Source organism: Lacerta agilis, chromosome 17 (assembly GCF_009819535.1).
Source record: "Lacerta agilis isolate rLacAgi1 chromosome 17, rLacAgi1.pri, whole genome shotgun sequence".
Lineage (NCBI taxonomy): Eukaryota > Metazoa > Chordata > Lepidosauria > Squamata > Lacertidae > Lacerta > Lacerta agilis.
The window spans coordinates 27,622,846-27,644,753 of NC_046328.1; the positions used below are offsets into that span (position 1 = coordinate 27,622,846).

A 21,908-nucleotide genomic window follows, 5' to 3' on the forward strand; every position below is an offset into this window, starting at 1 on the left:
TATCTGTATCTTTTTATTTCTGCCCACTCCTAACAGAGAGAGAGAGAGAGAGAGAGAGAGAGAGAGAGAGAGAATCATAGAGTTGGAATAGACCACAAGGGCCATCCAGTCCAACCCCCTGCCAAGCAGGAAACCCCATCAAAGCATTCCTGACAGATGGCTGTCAAGCCTCCGCTTAAAGACCTCCAAAGAAGGAGACTCCACCACACTCCTTGGTAGCAAATTCCACTGCCGAACAGCTCTCACTGTCAGGAAGTTCTTCCTAATGTTTAGGTGGAATCCTCTTTCTTGTAGTTTGAATCCATTGCCCCTTGTCCACTTCTCTGGAGCAGCAGAAAACAACCTTTCACCCTCCTCGATATGACATCCTTTTATATATTTGAGCATGGCTACCATATCACCCCTTAACCTTCTCTTCTCCAGGCTAAACATACCCAGCTCCCTAAGCCGTTCCTCAAAAGACATCGTTTCCAGGCCTTTGAACATTTTGGTTGCCCTCCTCTGGACATGTTCCAGCTTGTCAGTATCCTTCTTGAACTGTGGTGCTGAGAGAGAGAGGGAGAGAGAGTCAACTTTGAAGACTCCTAGCATAAAGAACCGTGGCCCTGTTTTCCTACAACATGGCAGGTTTCTTACCCAAAGCCACCTCCCTCATCTCTCCCTCATTTGCCTATTATTTGGCGGACTGAATTCACTCTAGACCATTGGTTTTCAACTGATGGGCCAGGACTGGAGCTGGGCGATATATTGGCACATTGTCTGGAAACAGTATGGTGCTAGCCCAGAGATGGATGGAAGGAATGAATCCAGCTAAAGAAGAATGGCAAACCAAGTTGATGGACTATGTCAAAATTGGCAAAATTAACTGGGAAGCTCAGAAATCAAGAAGACAAGAACTTAAAAAAAAGAAGAATGGGAAATGTTTATGATTTATTTACGAGACCATTGTATTAGCAGAATTTTAATCACACTTGTAAAAGTAATGGAAAGTTTGGATAATTTGCAAGGACAGAAATTTGGACAAGTATTGATATGCAGTTTGTAAATATTATTATTTGGACCCATGGAAGGGATGGGGGGGGGTGGAGTCAAGAGATCCAGAGCAATCTTGATACTTGGATTTTGAATTTTTTTTAAAAAATAAACGTTTATTTATTTATTTATTTAAAAAAATCTAATAAATAAATAATTAAAAATAAATGAAAACGGTACGGTGCTCAGATTGTGATACTGGTGCCAGACATTTTGAGCTGGCAATACATCGCGCCAGCTCAAATTGCCTGCGGACCACAAAGGCACAGGCAGGCAGACAGGCAGAGTCTGGGAAAGGGGTCTGGGTGAGTGCTTTCTTGGGCTCCATCTCCTTCCTTGTGTGTGCCTTTGAGGAAGCCCCCCCCCCCCCGCTCACACAAGTTGGAGCGGTATGGGGGCTCACTTAGCTGAGGGGTGGGAGGCTTCCCGCCCCCCAGCTGAGGAATTCTAATGAAGTGGGATTGGTATGGGAGCTGCATAAACTCAAACGGGATCGTTTAAACTCTGCTGAATTATATAAACGTTCCCACAGTGGTATGCGGCATGTGCTTCATTACACCTGCACAATATGGCCTCGCTTCAATTTTCAGAGGCAGAATAGCCCATTTTTGCATAATTCACGTCGCAGAATCCACCATTTCTGGAAGCAGAATTGGGACTGCCTGACCGCAGAACTTTATTTATTTAGCAAGCTTGGCTACTATGACATTCTAAGGAAGTCCCCCCCCCCCTCCAGGATTTGTTGCAGAGGCAGAAGCAGATACAAAATGATCTGTAGATTAAAGCTCTGTTGACTGTAGTTGGACACACACACCCCTCCCCAATTTATTGCCTGCCTCATTGGGCAGCCCTTCGGTGATGGATGGCCATCCCTAGAACTAAGAAGGGGCACAGAATGCAGTGGAGGACGCCCAGTCCCTCGGATAGCCCCAGGAAGTAGCTGAGATGCTCTTGCAAGCTGCAAGTATGGGCGAGCAAGTTCATCTGCAGCAGCATGTTCAGGATCAGGGCCACTCCATACGGCGCCCAGAGAAGGTAGAAGAGCCAAGTGACGACCGCGGGCGGGTGCCACCCAGCCCTCTGCCACTTCAGCGCCACCTTGGCCAGGGCGATCCCCGCTGGGAGGATGTAGAAAACAGCCACCCAGAAGATGACGTGAGTGAGAGACCACCAGAGCAGCTCAGGTGCCTGGCTCAGGGCACATATTGCTTCCCCGTCTTTGCCCGTGCTGTGGATCACGACAACAGGGATTGCAAGCAGGAAGCCTGTGACCCAGAGAACGAGAGGCAAGAGGCAGCTAGGAAGGGCGGCCTTGGGCGCTGGACACACACAGGCAGCCGCCAAGAGCCCTTGGGCAAACAGGCACCCATACTTCACGGCCTGTGCCGTCCGGCAGAGCCCGTCCCCAAAGGTCCAGCCCCAGCTGATCCCCGCTGCGAAAAACGGCAAGATGGTGGCAAAGAGGGCAGTTGACAGCGCTGTGAGGACGAGCCCGGTTTGCTCCCAGAGCCGGAAGCACATGACCAAGGCAATGGCCAGGGCGAGACTGCCGAGGATGCCCAAAGTGCCGGCTACCACCAGGAACGTCGGGATGGCGCCGCCGACCGAGGAGCAAAATGTGCTGTAACACGGCGCGGGGAGAGCGCTGTCGGCGAGCGTGGTGTCTTCCTCATAGGTATAATACTCGGTCCAGGTGGCCAGCAGGTCTGCAAAGTCAGCAGATTCCAAAACATGGCTTGGGCTCCTGTCCCGAAAAAAAGGGCGAGAGACACAACACAGAGGTTTAGAGCGCACCCTTAAAAAAACCCAAGCAGAACTATTTCAACCAAACGCAAATGCATGGATGATGTCACCAGAAGCAGTTGCATGGGGAAGGTCTGTAGCTAGCTCAGGGGTGGAGCATCTGCTTTGCATATGGAAGGGGCCAAGCTCAATCCCCAATGGTGTCTCTAGGTGGGGGAGATGCCTACCTGAAACCCCAGAGAGCTGCTGCCAGTTAGGGTTGGCAATCCTGTACCTGGACTCAGTGTAAGACAGCTTCCTACGTTCCTTTGCTGCCTCTCCTGAGAGCCAGGCTGGATCTACACTCACCTTTACGACCTTATTAGAACAAAATTGGAAATATCGTTCTAAAATGTTATGACAGGGAAAGTCCTCTTTGGTTTCTCTTTTGCTTCCTGTCCACACTGTCTGCCTGGTTTCTGGTTGCTCCGCAGTGACCTCTGGTGTCACATTTAAATAATGCATTATGAACGTTAAAAATAATGCATTGCAAACGTTAAAAACCATGAGCGTAGATCTGCCTCCAGTGTGGTGTGGAGGTTAGAGTGTTGGACTAGGGCGTAGAAGACCAGGGTTCAAATCCCTACTTGGCCATGAAGCTCCCTGGGTGACCTTGGGCCAGTCACTGCCTTTCCGCCTAACCTACCTCACAGGGCTGTTTTTTTAAATTTAATTTAATTTAATTTTGTTTTAGTTTGTTTTGTTTTGTTTTATTATTTTATTTGTATACCACCTTTCATCTATAGATCTCTGGGCAGTTCACAACATAAAAATAGAAGATAAAAAAACCACAAAATACATAATAAAATTGAGGACACCAACAAACCAATAACCTCTTCCCATCCCACAATGGCTTGATATGTCAATCAGCCAAAGTCCTGTTTGAAGAGGAACGTTTTTGCCTGGTGCCTAAAGGTGTATAATGAAGGCGCCTGGCGAACCTTCCTGGGGAGAGAATTCCACAACTGAGGAGCCACTGCAGAAAAGGCCTCGTTCTCGTGTTGCCACTCTCCGGACCTCTTGCGAAGGGGGCACACGAAGAAGGGCCTCAGAGGATGGTTGCAGAGCCTGGGTTGGTTCATATGGAGAGAGGCAGCCCTTGAGGTAGGGATTAAATGAGATGGGTGGGTGGGTGGGACACACCATGTACGTCACCTCGAGCTTCTTGCAGAAATAAGATGGGATATAATTGCAACAAACCAGCAAACAAAATCTTTGTGGTGGCTGGTGCCCATTGGCAGGGTGGGAGGCAGAGCAGACCAATGGCCGTTCCAATTCCATTCCCTTCTTCCTCCATTTTCCTGCTGTGTTCTAGAAAGGAGGAGGAAGCTGGCCAAGAAGAGCCTTGTTGGAAAAAAAAAAAGGAAACGAGCAGGTGGTGGCTGGCCAAGGGAAAACCATTGTTGGTCCCATTTGAACCAGCCTCCACTGCCTGATCTGCTGCCTGAGCCAAGTGGCTTCCTTTGGCTTTTGGAAAGCAGTTCTGGACCTGGTCCCTGCTGGCCAGTTGGGGAACAACTCAGGGATGCCGTCTTGAGGTCCGCCGAATGAAGTTTGTTTCCTCCTGCAGGCCCGTACTTCGAACGCTTCCCTGTTTCCCCAGACTTAAGATAACATAAACATTCGAGGTCAATTTCTGTCTGGAGGATCAGGGAGGGAGAGCCATAAACCACCCTGAGCTGGATTTATTGGCTGTTGATGGGAAGCCTGGCATCCATTTTTTGCTTGTCATATTCACCCAAAGTAATTGCATTTGGAAAGGGACGCCTGCTACCTGGGCCTGAAAGGCAGGGCCACAAATTTCTCTGCTCGTAGCTTTTGACTTAATTTCTCTTTCTTTCCATTCCGAGAAGGATGGGCTTTGCAGCTGAGACCTCCTCTTATATCTATCGGGCCCTGGCTAACTGTAGGCTTGTGCAGTGATGTATAGTGCCCCATTGGGACCAGTGGGGCAGAAGGCAGGGAGCCCAACAGGAAGTGGAGCCAGAACCAATGGCAGGCAGAGGCAAATAATTCTAGTTATTATCCCCATCTTCCTCTTCCCTGCTGAGTTCTACAAAGGCGTACCTTCCAACACTTTGGAGCCAAAATCTTGGACTCACATCACCACGAGAGCATGGCAGCCATTTTGGTTGCCGTGACCTGCTGTGATTTTCTGCCATGCCCCCCACCCAAAGCACCTTTTCAGGCATGGCACCCCAAAACACGTGTTTTGGGGCGCCACACGAAATCGCAGCCCTGAAAATGACGCTTTTTCGTGGGGTAGGGTAGGGTGGGGTTAGCGCCGTCAAATCGCACGAGATCACGACAACCAAAATGGCCGCCGTTCTCTTGTGATAGAAAATGGGATGTGCCGGTTTTTTTCGGTACTTGCAGGGTGTGCAAAGGACAATACTGAGACTAAGGAGGGGGGGCACTGGCAGACAGGAGTGCTCGTTTTTCTGGTGTCAAATAAAGGCCTGAGACCTTCAAGTATAGGGAGGTATAGAAATTAAATAATAAATAATAATAATAATAATAGAGTTAGCTGTTCGCATCCCTTACACAAACTAAGCCTTTGAAAGACTGATCAGGCATTCTTGGATGTAGGGAAGCATTTTGTGGGGAAAGGTGTAGGAAAATAGTTGTGTGCGTGCGTGCGTGCATGCGTGCATATGCACGTGCTCACACACACACACGTGGGTTGAAGATCTCAAGGAGCAGTAGATCTATTTGGTCCAAAAAGTCATCACTGAAGGACACACTCAGCTAGCATGTAAATGAGCCTCCCTCCTTCATATTTGCTTTGATAACTTTATGCCTCTCCTGTCAGGCCGCGGCTCTGAATTAATGGAAATTTATTTCCCACCTTAGCCTTTTCTTAAACAAGCAAATTGCCTGGGAGTTCTGTTTGTTGCATACTAGGGTGGCCTGGGGAAAGGGGGGAGCAAAGTCCTGGAGGCAGACTCAACTTGCAGAAGTGGGGGGGGGGGCTGGATCCGAGGACCAGGAGGAACAAAGATGTGTGAGCCACATTTCCACACCAGTTTGCAGGTTTTGTTTTGTTTAAGTCCCCATGGAAATCATCAGCATCTGGATGTGCACATTTCTGTATGCAATCATGTCTAACATACATGTTTGCAAAGCAATTCTCCTTAATGCAATGCATTATTTTCACCAATAGGCTGCCTATTGAACACTTGGCAGTTTCTTTCCACATTTTTTTTGGGGGGGGGGGCGGTGAACTACATTGCAAAATTCAGGCAAGCACAAATTTCAAGGGATGGCTGTGTTTCAGTTCTCAGATTGTTTTGGAAACTCCAGATTAGGAGAAGCCTGCCTTTTGGAAGTTTACTGAATCCATTTTCATCTCTAGCGGGTAGCAGGAAATACTAAGCGTGGGCAAAGCAGTCTGTCAGCTGGCTAACCTTTGACAAAATGGATGCTTTAGTTGAGATTCCTCGGTTGGGCCAGATGACCCTCTGGATTCCTTCCAAGTCTACCATTCTATGAAAATAGAAACTTGAGTTTTGGCAATGAGGTCAGTGCAACAGGCCTGATAGATAGCCCGAAAGCTTCTGTCAGGCCTATTATGACCTTGCATCAGAGTCTAAAAGCCTCTGCGCAGTCTCAGTATGGCCATTCCCTCTCTGGGCCTCAAATGGTCACATTTCAGACACCAAAAAAAAAACTTTCCCAAAGGGTCCCAGTGTAACCTAGCTCCACCTACATAAATGACCAAGAAAGAGAAAACACCAGTTGGTGGCTGGTTCCCTTTAGGACTGATAGAAGAGAAGGCAGGATGTCCGACAGGACAGGAGGTGGAACCAGGGTAAATGGCAGGCAAATCTAGGGATGGCCTGTCCCATTTCGCTGCCTGAGGTGAGGTGGAGAGAGGTTGCGCCCTGCGCCGAAGCCTTGCTTGCTGTGGTTGTGTGGCGGCGGCTGGCGGTGAGATCTCACCAGAAGCTGCAGCATGGGAGTCCACCCCCCAAGATGGCTGCTTCAGTCCACCTCACGGGATGCCCAGCCCTCAGCAGAACCAACTCATTTTCGTTTGGTCCCCATTCTCTTCCTCCCTGGTCATTTGTAGGAAGGGGAGGAAGCTGACAGGATTGGGTTGGGTATTCCCTGGGTTGGGCCAGATCCGGTATTTTCCATTTCTTAAAAACAAAACAAAACCCTGGCTAAGCTAAAATCGCCACCCCCATCTTCTGGCAAGTGAATTCCTTATGTTATGTGTTTGTACGCCGACAAGACACACAACTTCAGGAGGAATGGCCTCCTCTAATCACAGAGTCCACACCAGACTCTCCAGGAACAAAACAAATTATTTCTGTTTTGACGGTAATTAACAGTCGAGAACAATGGCCTGGCAGGGCCAGTCTCCCCTGTGACTCCACAGTGCAAACAAACTCAGAGATTGTCCTAGGATGGCTGCCAATTTTGCACTGTCTGGACTTGCATTCGCATGAAAACACTTTCCATTGGGGGTGGGGGAGGGGGGGGGAGAGACGTCCAGCACATGCCAGTTTCATTAACGCAGGAACTGGGTCCATCATTTCAGAGGCTGTTGCCATCTTTATCTTCTTTTATGCATTTAGACTCTTTCTTTTGATAGTACAGTGGTACCTTGGTTTACAACCATGATCCGTTCTGGAGGTCCGTTTTGTAAACCAAAACAGGTTGTAACCCAAGGCGCGCTTTCACCAATGGGGCCTCCAAATTTTTTTTGTTCGTAATAAAAAAAGGGGGGGGGTTGTAATCCCAAAAGCAGTGCAATTCTTTAAAACATACATGGCAACGAATCACCAAACAATGGTGGTTATCACTGCTACTTGAGGCAGCAATCGGGTCTCTTTTCCTGAAAACACCCTGCCGGAAAAGATGTGACCTAACAGGCCACCTAAAACTATAAAGAGATGAAGCCAGAGAGGGAGCTCCAAATATGAGGAGCCACCACTGAGAAGGCCCTTTTCCGGGCCTCTGTGCCACACTCCTCAAACTGAGAAAGGGCCACCAAGAGCACCCATCTTCTGGCTTTAGAGCACAGGCAGCTCAACTCAGTATGGAGTAACATTTCCTTCCTTGGCTTAAAATGTCGAAGAAAGCACCTTGAATTAGGCCCAGAAAACAACTGGCAACCAGTTCAGCTGCTTTAAGAGATTTGTCAACACAGGGCAGGACAATTATTTGGAGTACCTTGAGCTATTGCCGGGGTGGGATTGTAGAGAATAAGAGACAGGAAGATGTTCCACCAGCTCAAGCGCGAGGAAAAAAGTCAGGGGATGTATTTCAGGGTCTGTTAGTGCTCGGGGGCTCTATGCAATTAGGGGAGGGAAGTTTTGGCAGGGCGGATGGAGACAGCGATCAGCTATTTAAAAGCGTGTCCAAGAGGAGAGGAATAGTTCTGTTGATGTGTGAAGTGAAATGTTGTTATCTTTGGATAATGGAAAGGTATTTCTCTCCGTGTTCCCAAGTTCAGGGTCTGGCAGTTCTGTTATCATCCCTGGATGAAAGCACACTCTTTTTTTTTTTTTTTGCATTTCATAACAACTGGAATATAAACATGTGTTTCTTGCTTGCAAAGCACTGTGGATGAAACTTCTGTTTTAAAAACTGATCCACGTATCCATTTTTATTTTTAGAACGTTGCTTAAAAACAACAACGGAAGCTGAAGACGACAGTAGGTCAGTATTATTTGCACATCGCAAATACAATACAATACAATACAATACAATACAATACAATACAATACAATACAATACAGTAATGGGCATCTGAATTTAGGGATGCTTCAGGATTCCAAATTTTGTGAATTCTGACGTGGGCTGGCCTGATTTGCATCTTTTGGACAAATGTGTGGATCAGAATGAAATTACTCTTTGGATTTCATACTTGTCTGGATTTTGTGATGCAGTTTTTGGTTCACCCAAACATAGCAGAATGCAGTGCTGGGGCTGGAGAACAAGTCAAATTAGGGGGGGGGGTTATTTTACCCTTCCCAAGTCAACCCACAATATCAATAGAGCATCTGGGTCATATTTGCCCCCCCCCACAAAGCCTTGTATTGCTCTCCACTTTTCTGCCCCCGTCTCTCTATGCTTCCCTGTGTCTCTGAGTTTCTCTAGGTCCATGGGGCTTTCATGAAGTGAGGCTGTCTTGAACGCTGCCTGTGGAGCACTGAAGAGTTCTGGATTTATTTATTTATTCTACTAAAGCAGAACAGTGGATAGTAGTTGCTTTAAGTTGAATACTTCCTTTAACTTTTTTTAAAAAACGATCTGCTGCTCTACTTGAAGCCATTGCCATCATTGCAGAGCTCTTCAGCATCCTGCAGGCATCATTCAGGACAGCCTCACCTTGAAAGTTGAGCTGGGCAATGGATTTTGGATTTTTAGTCGACCTAAGAAAGTCACTAGGGACCCAGGTGGTGCTGTGGGTTAAACCACAGAGTCTAGGGCTTGCTGATCAGAAGGTTGGCGGTTTGAATCCCTGCAACGGGGTGAGCTCCCGTTGCTCGGTCCCAGATCCTGCCAACCTAGCAGTTTGAAAGCACATCAAAGTGCAAGTAGATAAATAGGGACCACTCCGGCGGGAAGGTAAACTGCGTTTCCATGCGCTGCTCTGGTTCGCCAGAAGTGGCTTTGTCATGCTGGCCACATGACCCGGAAGTTGTCTGCGAACAAACGCCAGCTCCCTCGGCCTATAGAGCGAGATGAGCGCCGCAACCCCAGAGTCAGACACGACTGGACCTGATGGTCAGGGGTCCCTTTACCTTTAAGAAAGTCACTGCCCTAACATGGATTATAGGGAAGAGTTACCGTAGTTTTCCGTGTATAAGACAATGGGTTTTTAATTATAAAATAATGTTAAAAATTGGGGGTCATCTTACACACACATAGTGTAGAGGGGGGACGGGCGATTGGTTGCAGCTGCGAGCAGGAGATTGTCAGCGGCGATTGGGCAGGTGATTGGCTGCGAAAAGGCCTGTTGATGATTGGCTGCTGCTGCACCAATTGGGCGAGCGATTGGCGGCTTCGTTGATGTGTGTGATTGGCAGCGTTGGTCTGGTGGGTGAGCTATTTTGGGCAACCCACTCAAAAAAGCTCAACAACTCCATTTTCTTAATTTGAAGTCCCCCAAAATAAGGGCCATCTTATACATGGGGGCGTGTTATACAAGGAAAAAATACGGCAATCCCCTTTTAACCTCATCTACTTCAAGGCCCCTGAACCTATTTGCCTGCAATTTGGCAGGCGTAATCCACTGGGGAGTGGAGCTCCTGTACCTGCAAATTTCATCTGCTTATACCAAAAGAAAGAAAGCATAGATAATTTTAGATCTGTCATAAGAACGAGTGAGGAACATAGAACTTCATTATATAGAGAGTGACTTGGAACCTAAATCACAGATCAAGGACAAAACAGAGTGCCTCAGAAATAGATTGGGTTTTATTATTATTTAAAAACACAGATTCAAGGCAAATCTTAGGCCTTTGCACACCCCTAGTAAATACCATAGCTGTCAACTTTTTCCTTTTTTAAAGGGAAATTCCCTTATTCCAAATAGGATTCCTCGCAACAAAAGGGAAAAGTTGACAGCTATGGTAAATACATATTTTGTAATACCCATTTTAATGCATTTTTTTTTAAAAAAAATCTAACAAATGCAGAAATGGAACAGGTCAGACTTAATTTATAAGACATGAAATTGACATGGAGCACATGGTAGGCTGCTGTTATTTTCCTCATACGACAGATGTGGAGAGGGGGAGAACTGAGGTTTGACCAAGGCTACCTACTGGGTGCTTGGCAGAGACAAGATTCAAACTAAAACACTCCTAGATTAGGAATTCCCAAATAAACCAACAATGATCCAAGAGATTCGTTCACACAGTGGACTCTGCTACACAGGTCAATTATAACATTATAAATGTGTTATAAAATGTGACACCAGATGGCACTGTAGAGCAGCGATCTGCAGTCAATGGTAAATTACACTGGGAGCTATATTTTTTCATAGCAGTTTTTTTCAAATAAAAAAAATCTGTGTAGATCCAGCCTCAGTCTGTGAATTTGTGGTAGTAGACGGGAGATAGCACACCTATCAGATTAAATATTCATATTGATTTTTAATTGCATTTTCATTGCTTCTTCCATTTCTTGTACTTTATTGTGTTACAGTTTTAATCCACACTGAAATGCATAACAAAAAATAGTTATAGTTAACTAAAGCTTTACTTGGAGTAGGCCCACTGGAATTTAACAGATCTACACTAGCCATAGTTATTAATTTCAGTGTGTCTACTCTGAGTAAACATTAGTTGACTATAGCCTAAAAGGAGCAATAAAATACTATTATAAATCACACAGAATCCAGCACAGTTCATTACAATTGCTACAATGGGCAGATAAACCATTAAGTGGTCCTCTAAAACCCTCGGTAATTTTCAAGTGGTCGGGGGTGGGGGGAGTTTGGAAACCCTTGCGCTAGATCATTCTCTTACAGTGCAAATTACACATGTCTTTTGAGATTAGTGGCTACAGGCTTGCAGCCTTAGCCTTTGTGCCTTTTTTCTTTTTTTTAATAGTATGCTTTAGAAAGTGCTCAACCCTATTAAGTCAGAGCTGAACAAAGCAGAATGCATTTTTCCCCTCATTGCTAATACACAGTTTTCCTCTCTAAAGAGACTCTGCTGATCAGAGACTGGAGGTTTCCAGACAAACTGAAGGCCTGTTATTTCTAATTTGTAGAAATTAAGCGCTGATTTAGGTCTGCATACTGGTTGCTGATTGAAAATGGTTTCATTTATATCCACCCCCCTCAATCGCCTCAGTGTGTGAAGAGTGGCTATTTTATAAATATAATAATCTTCCTTCCTGCACCCTTGGGATCTCCTTCCTAGTGTGAACGAAGATGGAACAATTTTTCACTAGGTCTCCTGAGATTCAGATAAGATCGTAGGGTTGAATTGGAATGAGATGCCTAGCTGGTCTCATCCAACTCTTCCTCAACCAGACTTTAGTTAAATCTAGCCAAGTATTCCTTCCTTCCTTCCTTCCTTCCTTCCTTCCTTCCTTCCTTCCTTCCTCCCTCCCTCCCTCCCTCCCTCCCTCTCTTTCTTTCTTTCTTTCTTTCTTTCTTTCTTTCTTTCTTTCTTTCTTTCTTTCTTTCTTTCTTTCTTTCTCCCTCCCTCCCTCCCTCCCTCCTTCCTTCCTTCCTTCCTTCCTTCCTTCCTTCCTTCCTTCCTTCCTTCCTTCCTTCCTTTGTAAGAACATACAAATGCAAGATTTTCTCCCCCCCCTCCCCCGGTGCAGATGAGAAGCCCTGAGTGCAACAGCAGCTCTCCCCATGGTGATTCTCAGAAAGTGGCATTCAGAGACATATTGCCTTCGACAGAGGACAGAGCGCATGGCCAATCATGGCAAGTTGATAGCTTTATACTCCACGGGTTTTATCTAACCCTCAGCCACCCGAGTTCATGGCTATTGCTGCCTCTTATGGGAGCAGATTTCATACTTGAACTATTCACTGCGTGAAGAAGTATTTTCTTGGATAGCTCAGTTGGTTAGAGCGTGATGCTGATAACACCAAGGTTGCAGGTTTGAGCCCCATATGGGTTAACTGAATATTCTGGCATTGCAGGGGGTTGGACTAGATGATCCTCAGGGTCTGGTCCAACGTCTATGATTCTATGTAATGTCTACAATTCTAGGAAGCTTCCAAGGATGTTCCTGAATTCTTGTGCTGTGAAAAAGAAAACATCTTGTTTGTGCTCTCTTCCCACACCCCTTGTGTTCTTCCCTCCAGCCCAATATGTTGTAACTTTCCTTCATCCAACCCATGGGTAGGAAAACTAAGGCCCGGGGGCAGGATCTGGCCCAATTGCCTTCTAAATCCGGCCCGCGGACGGTGCGGGAATCAGCGTGTTTTTATGTGAGTAAAATGTGTGCTTTTATTTAAAATGCATCTCTGGGTTATTTGTGGGGACAGTGGACCGACCCCCTGCTGAAAAAGTTTGCTGGCTCCTGATCCAACCCTTTGATTGAACCTTGCCCCCATCTCCACAACATACTTTTTGAGGTGTAGTAACCAGACCTGTACAGAGTATTCCATGTGTGGTGTCACCATAGGTAAAGGTAAAGGTACCCCTGACCGTTAGGTCCAGTCGCGGACGACTCTGGGGTTGTGACACTTATCTCGATCTATAAGCCGAGGGAGCCAGCGTTTGTCCGCAGACAGCTTCCGGGTCATGTGGCCAGCATGACTAAGCCGCTTCTGGCGAACCAGAGCCGCACACAGAAATGCCGTTTACCTTCCCGCTGGAGTGGTACCTATTTATCTACTTGCACTTTGACGTGCTTTCAAACTGCTAGGTGGGCAGGATCTGGGACCGAACAATGGGAACTCACCCTGTCACGGGGATTATAACCACTGACCTTCTGATCAGCAAGCCCTACGCTCTGTGGTTTAGACCACAGTGCCACCCACGTCCCATGGCATCACCATAGATTTGTACAAAGGCGTTGTGATATTGGCAGCTTAATTTTCAACTTCTTTCTGATTGATCCCTTGCATGGAATTTGCCTTTCCCCCCACAGCTGCTGCACAGCCAACACCTTCATCAAGTACTGTGTCCAGTTTTGGACACTGCAGTTTAAGAAAATATTGACAAGCTGGAGTGTGTGCAGAGGAGGGCAAACAAAAGGACCAATGGTCTGGAAGCCAAGCCTTGTGAGGAATGGTTGAGGGAGTCAGGTATATTTAGCCCGGAGAACAGAAGACTGAGAGGTGGTACAATAGCCACCTTCAAATAGCTAAAAGGCTGTCACATGGAAGATGGGGCAAGCTTGTTTTCTGCTGCTCGAGAGAGTAGGATCTGAATCAACGGATTCAAATTCAAAGAAAGTAGATTCTGACTAAACATCGGGAAGAACTTTCTGAGGGTAAGAGCTGTTCAACGGTGAAATGGACTCCCTCAGATGGTTGGGTTTTTTTTTTAAGAAGAGGTTGGATGGCCATCTGCAAGGGCCCAGCTCTGAGGGCCTTCTGGCGGGTCCCTCACTGTGATAAGTGAGGTTACAGGGAGCCAGGTAGAGGGCCTTCTCAGTAGTGGCGCCCGCCCTGTGGAATGCCCTCCCATCAGATGTCAAGGAAATAAACAACTATCTGACTTTTAGAAGACACCTGAAGGCAGTCCTGTTTAGGGAAGTTTCTAATGTTTAATGTCTTATCATGTTTTAATATTCTGTTGGGAGCTGCCCAGAGTGGCTGGGGAAACCCAGCCAGATGGGCCGGGTATAAATAATAAATTTAATAATAATAATAATAATAATAATAATAATAATAATAATAATAATAATAATAAATTTATTTATTTAGCTGTGGTTCTTGCATTACAGGAGGTTGAACTAGATGACCCTTATGAATTCTATAATTGTGAGCTGTCCTGTATGGCCCCCAAGGCCTTGTTCCTGGTCAATCACTGCCAGTTCAGACCCCATGAGTGCATATGTAAAACTAGGGAGTGATTGATGGATCGACTGCTCAGCTGAAAGCAGCACATTTTCTTATGGATGCTGAGAGTTCTTAGGAGCCCCTTGGTTCCCCTCACAGAGTGAAAATTCAAAGAGTGGTGCAACAATTGCTCCCTCTCCCCAGGGAATTCTGGGTGCTGTAGTCCTGTGGAGGGAATGTGGGTGGGGTCTCCTCAGGACCCTCAGCACCCTTTACGAACTACAGTTCCCATGATTCTTTCTTCTTGAAATAGTATAACTGTGCTTACACCGTATAATAGAGATGAGGCTTCTGTCACATACTGGCAGATTCAGGTTGTCAAAGTTAAAGTGGATTTGGCTCTGAACAAATCCGCTTTCCCCAAAGACCAGACTTTCCTGAACAACAAATCCACTTTCCCCAAAGACCAGACTCCTTGTAATAAGGAAATTCACTGGGAAGGTGTGGCACAGTGATTGCGTGATGATACGTTGCATAACTTCCCCACAGGCAAATGCTCCGACGTCATCTAATCTCCCGGGCAAATAAATCAGGATGAATGCTCAATAAACAGGTCGCCAGGAAGCTCTCTTCCTCTTTCTTCCTTTGCACCCCCAATTCCTACTCCTTCCTTCCTTCCCTCTGATTTTATTCATTCGAAACATTGTAAACTCCCATCTTTTCATTAAAAAAAAAAAAAAGATTTCAAGCTGGCTTCCCAAGGATTTCAAAGGGTGGAATCGTTAAAAGACAGTACAATGGCTAAATTGCAAACTCAATAAAATCAGTAAAATACAGAGCACAGCATAAAGCAAGAAGGCACGTTGTAATAAAGACCCAGAAGCAGCCCTGGAGCAATTAGACGAACAAGCGAGCCTGGCTCGTTCTAGACCAAAGATCAACACTATTCCTGTGTGCTGTTCTGCACAGCGACCAGTCAGGTGCCCCCGTAGGGAAGCCCATGAGCAATAGCCCCCCCCCACAGGTAACTGGAGGTAAACTTCCTCTGAAGATGGAGGAAGAGAGAGGAAGGCCATCGCTCAAAGGCAGAGCAGCTGCTTTGCATGCAGAAGGTCTCTGTTCAGTCCCCAGTGTCATCTCCAGGTAGGGCTGGGAGACACTCTCTGTCTGAAACCCTGGAGACCTGCTGCCTGTCAGTGCAGGCAGTACTGAGGTAGCTGGACCAATAGTCTGACTCCATGTAAGGCATCTCCATATGTTCCTATCTTGTACTTAGAAAACATTGATAGACATATTCTCCGAGAATTTGTCTAGCAAATCTCTTTATACCATGTAAGCTGATGACGGTCATAGCTCCGTTGGTTAGACTAAGCATGGTGCTGATAACAACAAGGTCACAGGTTCGATTCCCGTAAGGGACAGATAGATATTCCTGCACCGCAGGGGGTTGGACTAGATGACCCTCAGAGTCCCTTCCAACTCTTACGATTCTATGGTTCTATGATTCTACGAAGACCATACCTTGTAGCAACGGATTTCGCAAGCGGATTATGCAGTGTGTCAAAGACTTTGCAGGGGGTTGGGCTAGATGACCCTTGGGCCCCCTCCCAACGCTACAGTTCTGCGATCCCCGAGACAAAAACCCGAGCCCTGCCAAAGCAGCCCATCCATTGTACCCAGAGTGGCATTACTTGCAAATTTAGCCGCAGAAATTAAGGAGGGTGTCGTCAAGAGTGATGCAGTTTGCTGCCTTGAACGATGTCGTATAACAGGGTCATTTTCTATATTGATATTTCAGTGTTTATGGATTGATTGCTCAGCCTCTTTCTCTGGCTTTCTTGTTAGTTTATATAAATATTGTTATTTCCAGAGCGCTGGGGGGGGGGGCTCAGCAAGACGTATTTCCTCCTTGCATCCTTCTCTCTCATGGCACGTAAAAGATCCTCTTAAAACCCAATTTGAAAGCACTAAATCACTCAATATACTACAATCTTGAACAAATATATCTGCTTTATACTGAGTCGGCTTTACACTGAAGGCGGCTTCTGCTGTGGAGAGGGAAGTGAGGGGCAGATGGGGCTTGTCAACCTGTCAATCAAGGAGAAGGAAAAGTCAGATTCTAAACCTCTGCTGCCTTGTGGCTACGTTCATTCGTGAGAGTAAACCGTGAATAAAAATCTGTACCTGCTGCCTTGTGGGTCATATTTGGGGGGGGGGGAGGAGAGAAAGGCTAAGGAGCAAGCCCTACACAAACATGGAGTGTGCCTCCTTCTGGCAACTCCTGCAGCCAAGCTGGTGTCAAACATATCGCTCTGCTTTCCTTTGGACTACATCGGCAAGGAAAGAGGGGGGTCGTCTTGTCTTTTGGGCAGCCCAGGACGTTCATGCACACTGCCCAGACTTGCACCCAGACTTGAGAGGTTACTTCGGTGCTGCTGACGCAGCAAAAACAACACAGGAGGCAGCCGTTACGAGTTGCCGGTCTCTGCAGCCACAGCAGGTGTTTTGACTTCGCCCCCCGAAGGCGCACTCCATTGTCCCTTGAGACAGACCGATGCCAACACTCCCATCCCTGGCCCCACTCTCTCCAGCATGGCGCTGCCTGTTCTGATTGGCAGAGGCAGCTAAACTGGGGCCTGATTTCATTGGATCCATTATCTGTCAGTTGAATCAAAATAGGAAATTCTTTCCAGTAGCACCTTAGAGACCAACTGAGTTTGTTCTTGGTATGAGCTTTCGTGTGCATGCACACGAAAGCTCATACCAAGAACAAACTCAGTTGGTCTCTAAGGTGCTACTGGAAAGAATTTCCTATTTTGTTTCGACTATGGCAGACCAACACGGCTACCCACCTGTAACTGTCAGTTGAATGTGTCCTTCAACTCTGAGGATGCCTACTTTACAAAGGTGGAAATTACCATGTTCCCCTGGCCTCTTTCGCTTCCATCTCCAGCCACCACCAGGAAGGTTGCCCAGAAAGACCCTCAAGCTGGGGGGGAAGTTCCCCACCCTGTCCCAGAATAACATTACCCCCTGCCACAAAAAGGAAGGCTGTTTCAGCCTCTCTTTTGCTGATGACCTCTCATCCACCCTAAATTCAAGCCTAAAACCTTTCTCCCCCCCCCTTTAGAACCTTTCAGTTCAGCATTAGCAGGAAGACCCTGAAATGGTACTGTCAGTGCAGGGCTTTAGGCTGGACGCCTAGGACCTCAGACACAGCAGAAACAGAGGGCCTCAGACACAGGGCCACATTTTTGAAGTGACTGAAATCAGACTCAGTCCCATTTAATGGTCTTATGAGTGGACCCCCTATTTAAAGGGGGAATGGTTCTAGAGTCTAGACTTCCATAAGAGCGACAACAGGGAAACACTGGCCTGCGAGCGCTCCAGTTGGAGAAGAGCCCTTACCAAAGGTGTCATTGACTCTGAAGATGCTCGAACTCAGGACGAAAGGGAGAAACGCGCTAAGAGGAAGGCACGCTTGGCAAACCCTCGCCATGATCAACTCCCACCCATAAACCTATGTCCCCATTGTGGAAGGACATGTGGATCCAGAATTGGCCTCCACAGGCCCTTCAGACTCACTGGTTTTTTTTTTCTTGTTTTTTTTCTTCAGACTCACTGTTAAAACCGTGTCTATGGAAGACAATCTTACTCAGCTACGAATGATCGCAGAAGAAGAAAAAGAAGAAGAAGAAGAAGAAGAAGAAGAAGAAGAAGAAGAAGAAGAAGAAGAAGAAGAAGAAGGGCGGAACTGAGACGCAGGACTCACCATATTCACACAATTGCCCATGGTTGTGACGCAGAGCCAGGCTGTGTCTTGTGAGGGCAATGCTGTTGCTGACCCAACTGCCTGCGAGAGGCGAGCGAATGTTCTTATAAGATAAGGAAGGTGGAAAGAAAAAACAAGAAACGTGTGCTCCTCTTCTCCTTCCCTCAGCAGGAGAGAGGAAGCAAAGGACTCGTCGTGCCAGCGACTTGCCAGGAACTTTGAAAGCTGGAGACAGTTGCCAGGGTGTAAATAATGGGGAAGTGATGGTGGGAAATGTGGATGTGGACATCCTGATGTGACCCCTATGGGGCAGTCAGGGCTGGTGACCTTTGGAACTGGCAGGGCGGAAGAAGAAAGGAAGGCCGGCGAGAGAGGTGGAGCCGGAATCAGTGACAGGCAGAGGCAACCAAGTCTAGGTTTGTCCTCCATCCTTCTCTTCCTCCCTTCTGAGTTCTGCAAGGGGAAACACTGAGGAGGAGTCAGGTTGACCGGCAGGACCACCCCCTGGGATTATTGCAAGTAAGAAGATAGGCAGGTGGGGGGCAGTTGGTGATTGACCCATTCACCGTAATGGACCACGCTAGAGTGAACTGGTGTCACTGATTCAGGTAGGTAGCCCTGTTAGTCTGACACAGACGAAATAAAAATATTTTTCCCCCAGTAGCACCTTTTTGTTGTATAGTCATTTAGTCATGTCCGACTCTTTGTGACCCCATGGACCAGAGCACGCCAGGCACTCCTGTCTTCCACTGCCTCTCGCAGTTTGGTCAGACTCATGTTGGTAGCTTTGAGAACACTGCCCAGCCACCTCGTCCTCTGTCGTCCCCTTCTCCTTGTGCCCTCCATCTTTCCCAACATCAGGGTCTTTTCCAGGGAGTCTTCTGTTCTCATGAGGTGGCCAAAGTACTGGAGCCTCAGCTTCAGGATCTGTCCTTCCAGTGAGCACTCAGGCCTGATTTCCTTAAGAATAGACCAACTACATTTGTTCTGGTATAAGCTTTCGTGTGCACGCACACTTCTTCAGTTACACTGAAGCAGAAGTCAACAGACCCTTTGGCAGCATTTCGAATGAAGGCCTTTTGTGGAATTTTTTTTTTTTAAATACTACAGTCAAATGAAACTGCAGGCAGGATTCGAGATAAGAGTGGTAGAAGGAAAATGATAGAATAACTATAGTAGAGAATTTTTTTTGTAATAGATAAAGATATAAAGGTTTAAGTAGGAGTGGGGGTAAGGGTGGGAAGTCAATTTATGAAACAATGTCACTATTTGAGGTGAAGATTATGGTGAAAATGGTTGAATAATTTAGTAAAAAATTATACTACAAAAAAGAAAGAATTTTGCCGGCATCTTGATTTCCTCCTTGCCTTGTATCCTCAGATCGCTTGGAAGGTTTTATGCATAGGTGAGGAAACCCTCGCCACTTCTTCTGGTGAAACAACGATGGGGAGATCATAGCAGGTCAGTCTGCTTGGGCCAGCCACGCTCCTGAACACGTTTGGAGCAGGAACAGTTTACACCAGCGTAATTTACCCCCCCCCCCGCCGTGTAAATTATGCCTGGATAGCTCTGCCTGTATTTAATTTTCAGACAGTGCCTAGGACAATATTAGGAATCATCATTAGTATAAGATAAATAGATGAAAGCTTTTTAAAAAAATCAGATTGGAGATGTCTGAAAATCCCCAGGTCACGGTGGGTTTAAATCATGCGCACGGTTCAGAGGTAATTGGCTGTGTTGCAAATCCCTCCTAGACTCTGCCTCCGAAGGGGCACCTTTCTGCTGGCGAATTCCTCCGCCGTTTAGTAATTACCGAGGATCTGAATTATTCAGCAATAATTTTGTATAACAAACGAAGTTTCACACGCTTTAATTACAGTGGGGAAGTGCCTGTGCCGGCGCGCGTGTGTTTGGGTGTGCGTGTGTGCACGCTAAATTATTCACCACTTATCATCTCCACGAGCGACTATTAAGACGGATTACTCCTGGGACAAACCAACCTGTTTGGAATGTGTTGAATTATTGATCCCGACCGATTTACCTCTTTTGAAGGAATGACAACATATATCTGCCCATCTTGTGTTTTTTTCCTCTCTCTCCCCCCCCCTCGCTCTTTCCAGTAAGAAGAAATCCGCATGAGAAGACCCTCTGCAAATAAGCAAGCATAAGTAACCTCTTTTGCCACGACACAGATGCGTGGAGACCAAACAAAATTGCACCCCATCAAAAACTAAGCCTTGCAGGGAAAGTGTGTTAGGTATGCAAAGCGTTGTCGCTGGAAGTTAAGGAAAAAGGAAGAAGGGGAACAACAATTTCTTGTGTCGCTCCTAGAGATAGCAGTTCTCAGCACGATCCATTCCAGGGTGCAGAATCAGAACAACTTTTCAGGGCAAGACTTGCTGGATCTGTGTGTGGCTGCAAATCCCTGAAATGCCAGTGGCAGACTTTTCAGCCTCCGTTTCCTGGACTGACTCCACCCCAGGGGCGTCTTAGCCATAGAGGCTAGTGGCGCGGGGAACCTGGAGGGTGCCAGGGAAGAGGCAGAGGCTGGCCACGGCGCCTCCTGGCATCAGCCTGCTGCCTTGCCCACCTCCGCCATGCTGTGCTGCACCCGGACCCTCTGTTCCGCCGGAGGAGCTGCCCTCTAGCTGCTGCCTGCCTGGGGGGGAAGGTGGGGGTGGGGGTGGGGGGCGCCGGAGCGATCCTTCCACCATGATGCTAGATAAGCTTAAGGTGGCCCTGCTCCACCCACATTGAATGGACCTAAAATCACAGAATTGTAGAGTTGGAAGGGACCTCCGAGGACCTGAGAAAATATTATAGCCAAATGAAATGGCAGGCAGGACTTGAAATACAGTGGTACCTCAGGTTACATACGCTTCAGGTTACATACACTTCAGGTTACAACCGCTAACCCAGAAATAACGCTTCAGGTTAAGAACTTTGCTTCAGGATAAAAACAGAAATTGTGCTTTGGTGGCACAGCGACAGCGGGAGGCCCTATTAGCGAAAGTGGTGCTTCAGGTTAAGAACAGTTTCAGGTTAAGAACGGAGCTCCGGAACGAATAAGTTCTTAACCCGAGGTACCACTGTATAAGTGAAGGTAGGAGAATGATAAAGGAATGCAATGTAGGATATATGTTTTAGAGAAATACCGTATTTTCCGGCGTATAAGACGACTGGGCGTATAAGATGACCCCCCAACTTTTCCAGTTAAAATATAGAGTTTGAGATATACTCGACCGCAGATTCTCCACCCGGCGTATAAGACGACCCCTGACTTTTGAGAAGATTTTCCTGGATTAAAAAGTAGTCTTATACGCCAGAATATACAGTATTCCATTTATGACAGGAGATAAATGATTTAGGTTTGAATTAGAAGCATCATGGAAATAAGGATGGGACTTCAGGTACTGGATTGAAATTGAATGGAATTGGTTAAATTGTTTTAAAACGAACAAAAATTTATGGTGTGTGTGTGAAAAAGACACGTGTTGAAACTACCCTACTGCACAAGGGCAAAAATTCCATTCATTGCTCCACCCATTGTTGCTCCCGGCTTCACCAGGCCCTCGGAATGTTGCCCCAAAGACAAAGCGGCCCTCGGGCAGGAAAGGTTCTCTCCACACCCCACACACCCCACTGCTGTTGTACGAAATGCATCCTTCTCCCTGTTACAAGACTATTCTTAGGTACTGTGTCCAAGCCAGGTGTGAGAGCTAATTGCCCAACTTCCTTTCATTGTGCATGCAAAAGATATTTGGATTTCTTCATTAAAAAGAAAGAAAGAAAAGTGTTAAAGCCAATACTGGCTTCGAAACTCTCCGGAGGGTTAAAGCGTGCGCATCTTTCTGTTAACACAGCCACCATTGCATGTGTGCA

At 46.7% G+C, this 21,908-nt stretch overlaps 1 protein-coding gene across 1 annotated transcript; it reads right to left on the reverse strand.

Annotated features, from left to right (window-relative positions):
- Positions 1 to 1,838: 1,838 nt before the first annotated feature.
- On the reverse strand, positions 1,839 to 18,327 carry ACKR1 (atypical chemokine receptor 1 (Duffy blood group)). Its single transcript, XM_033136304.1, has 2 exons — positions 18,027 to 18,327; positions 1,839 to 2,781 (listed from the first exon to the last, which is right to left on the reverse strand). The coding sequence occupies exons 1-2, from the start codon at positions 18,045 to 18,047 to the stop codon at positions 1,870 to 1,872; spliced, it is 933 nt and encodes a 310-aa protein (XP_032992195.1). The 5' UTR covers positions 18,048 to 18,327; the 3' UTR covers positions 1,839 to 1,869.
- Positions 18,328 to 21,908: the final 3,581 nt, after the last annotated feature.

Excerpts from the sequence above, each read along its gene's own strand:
- ACKR1 (XM_033136304.1), bottom strand. The coding sequence starts at position 18,047 with ATGGGCAATTGTGTGAATATG. Across the intron at positions 2,782-18,026 it reads TGGGCAATTGTGTGAATATG|GACAGGAGCCCAAGCCATGT; the intron begins GTGAGTCCTGCG and ends CCTTTTTTTCGG.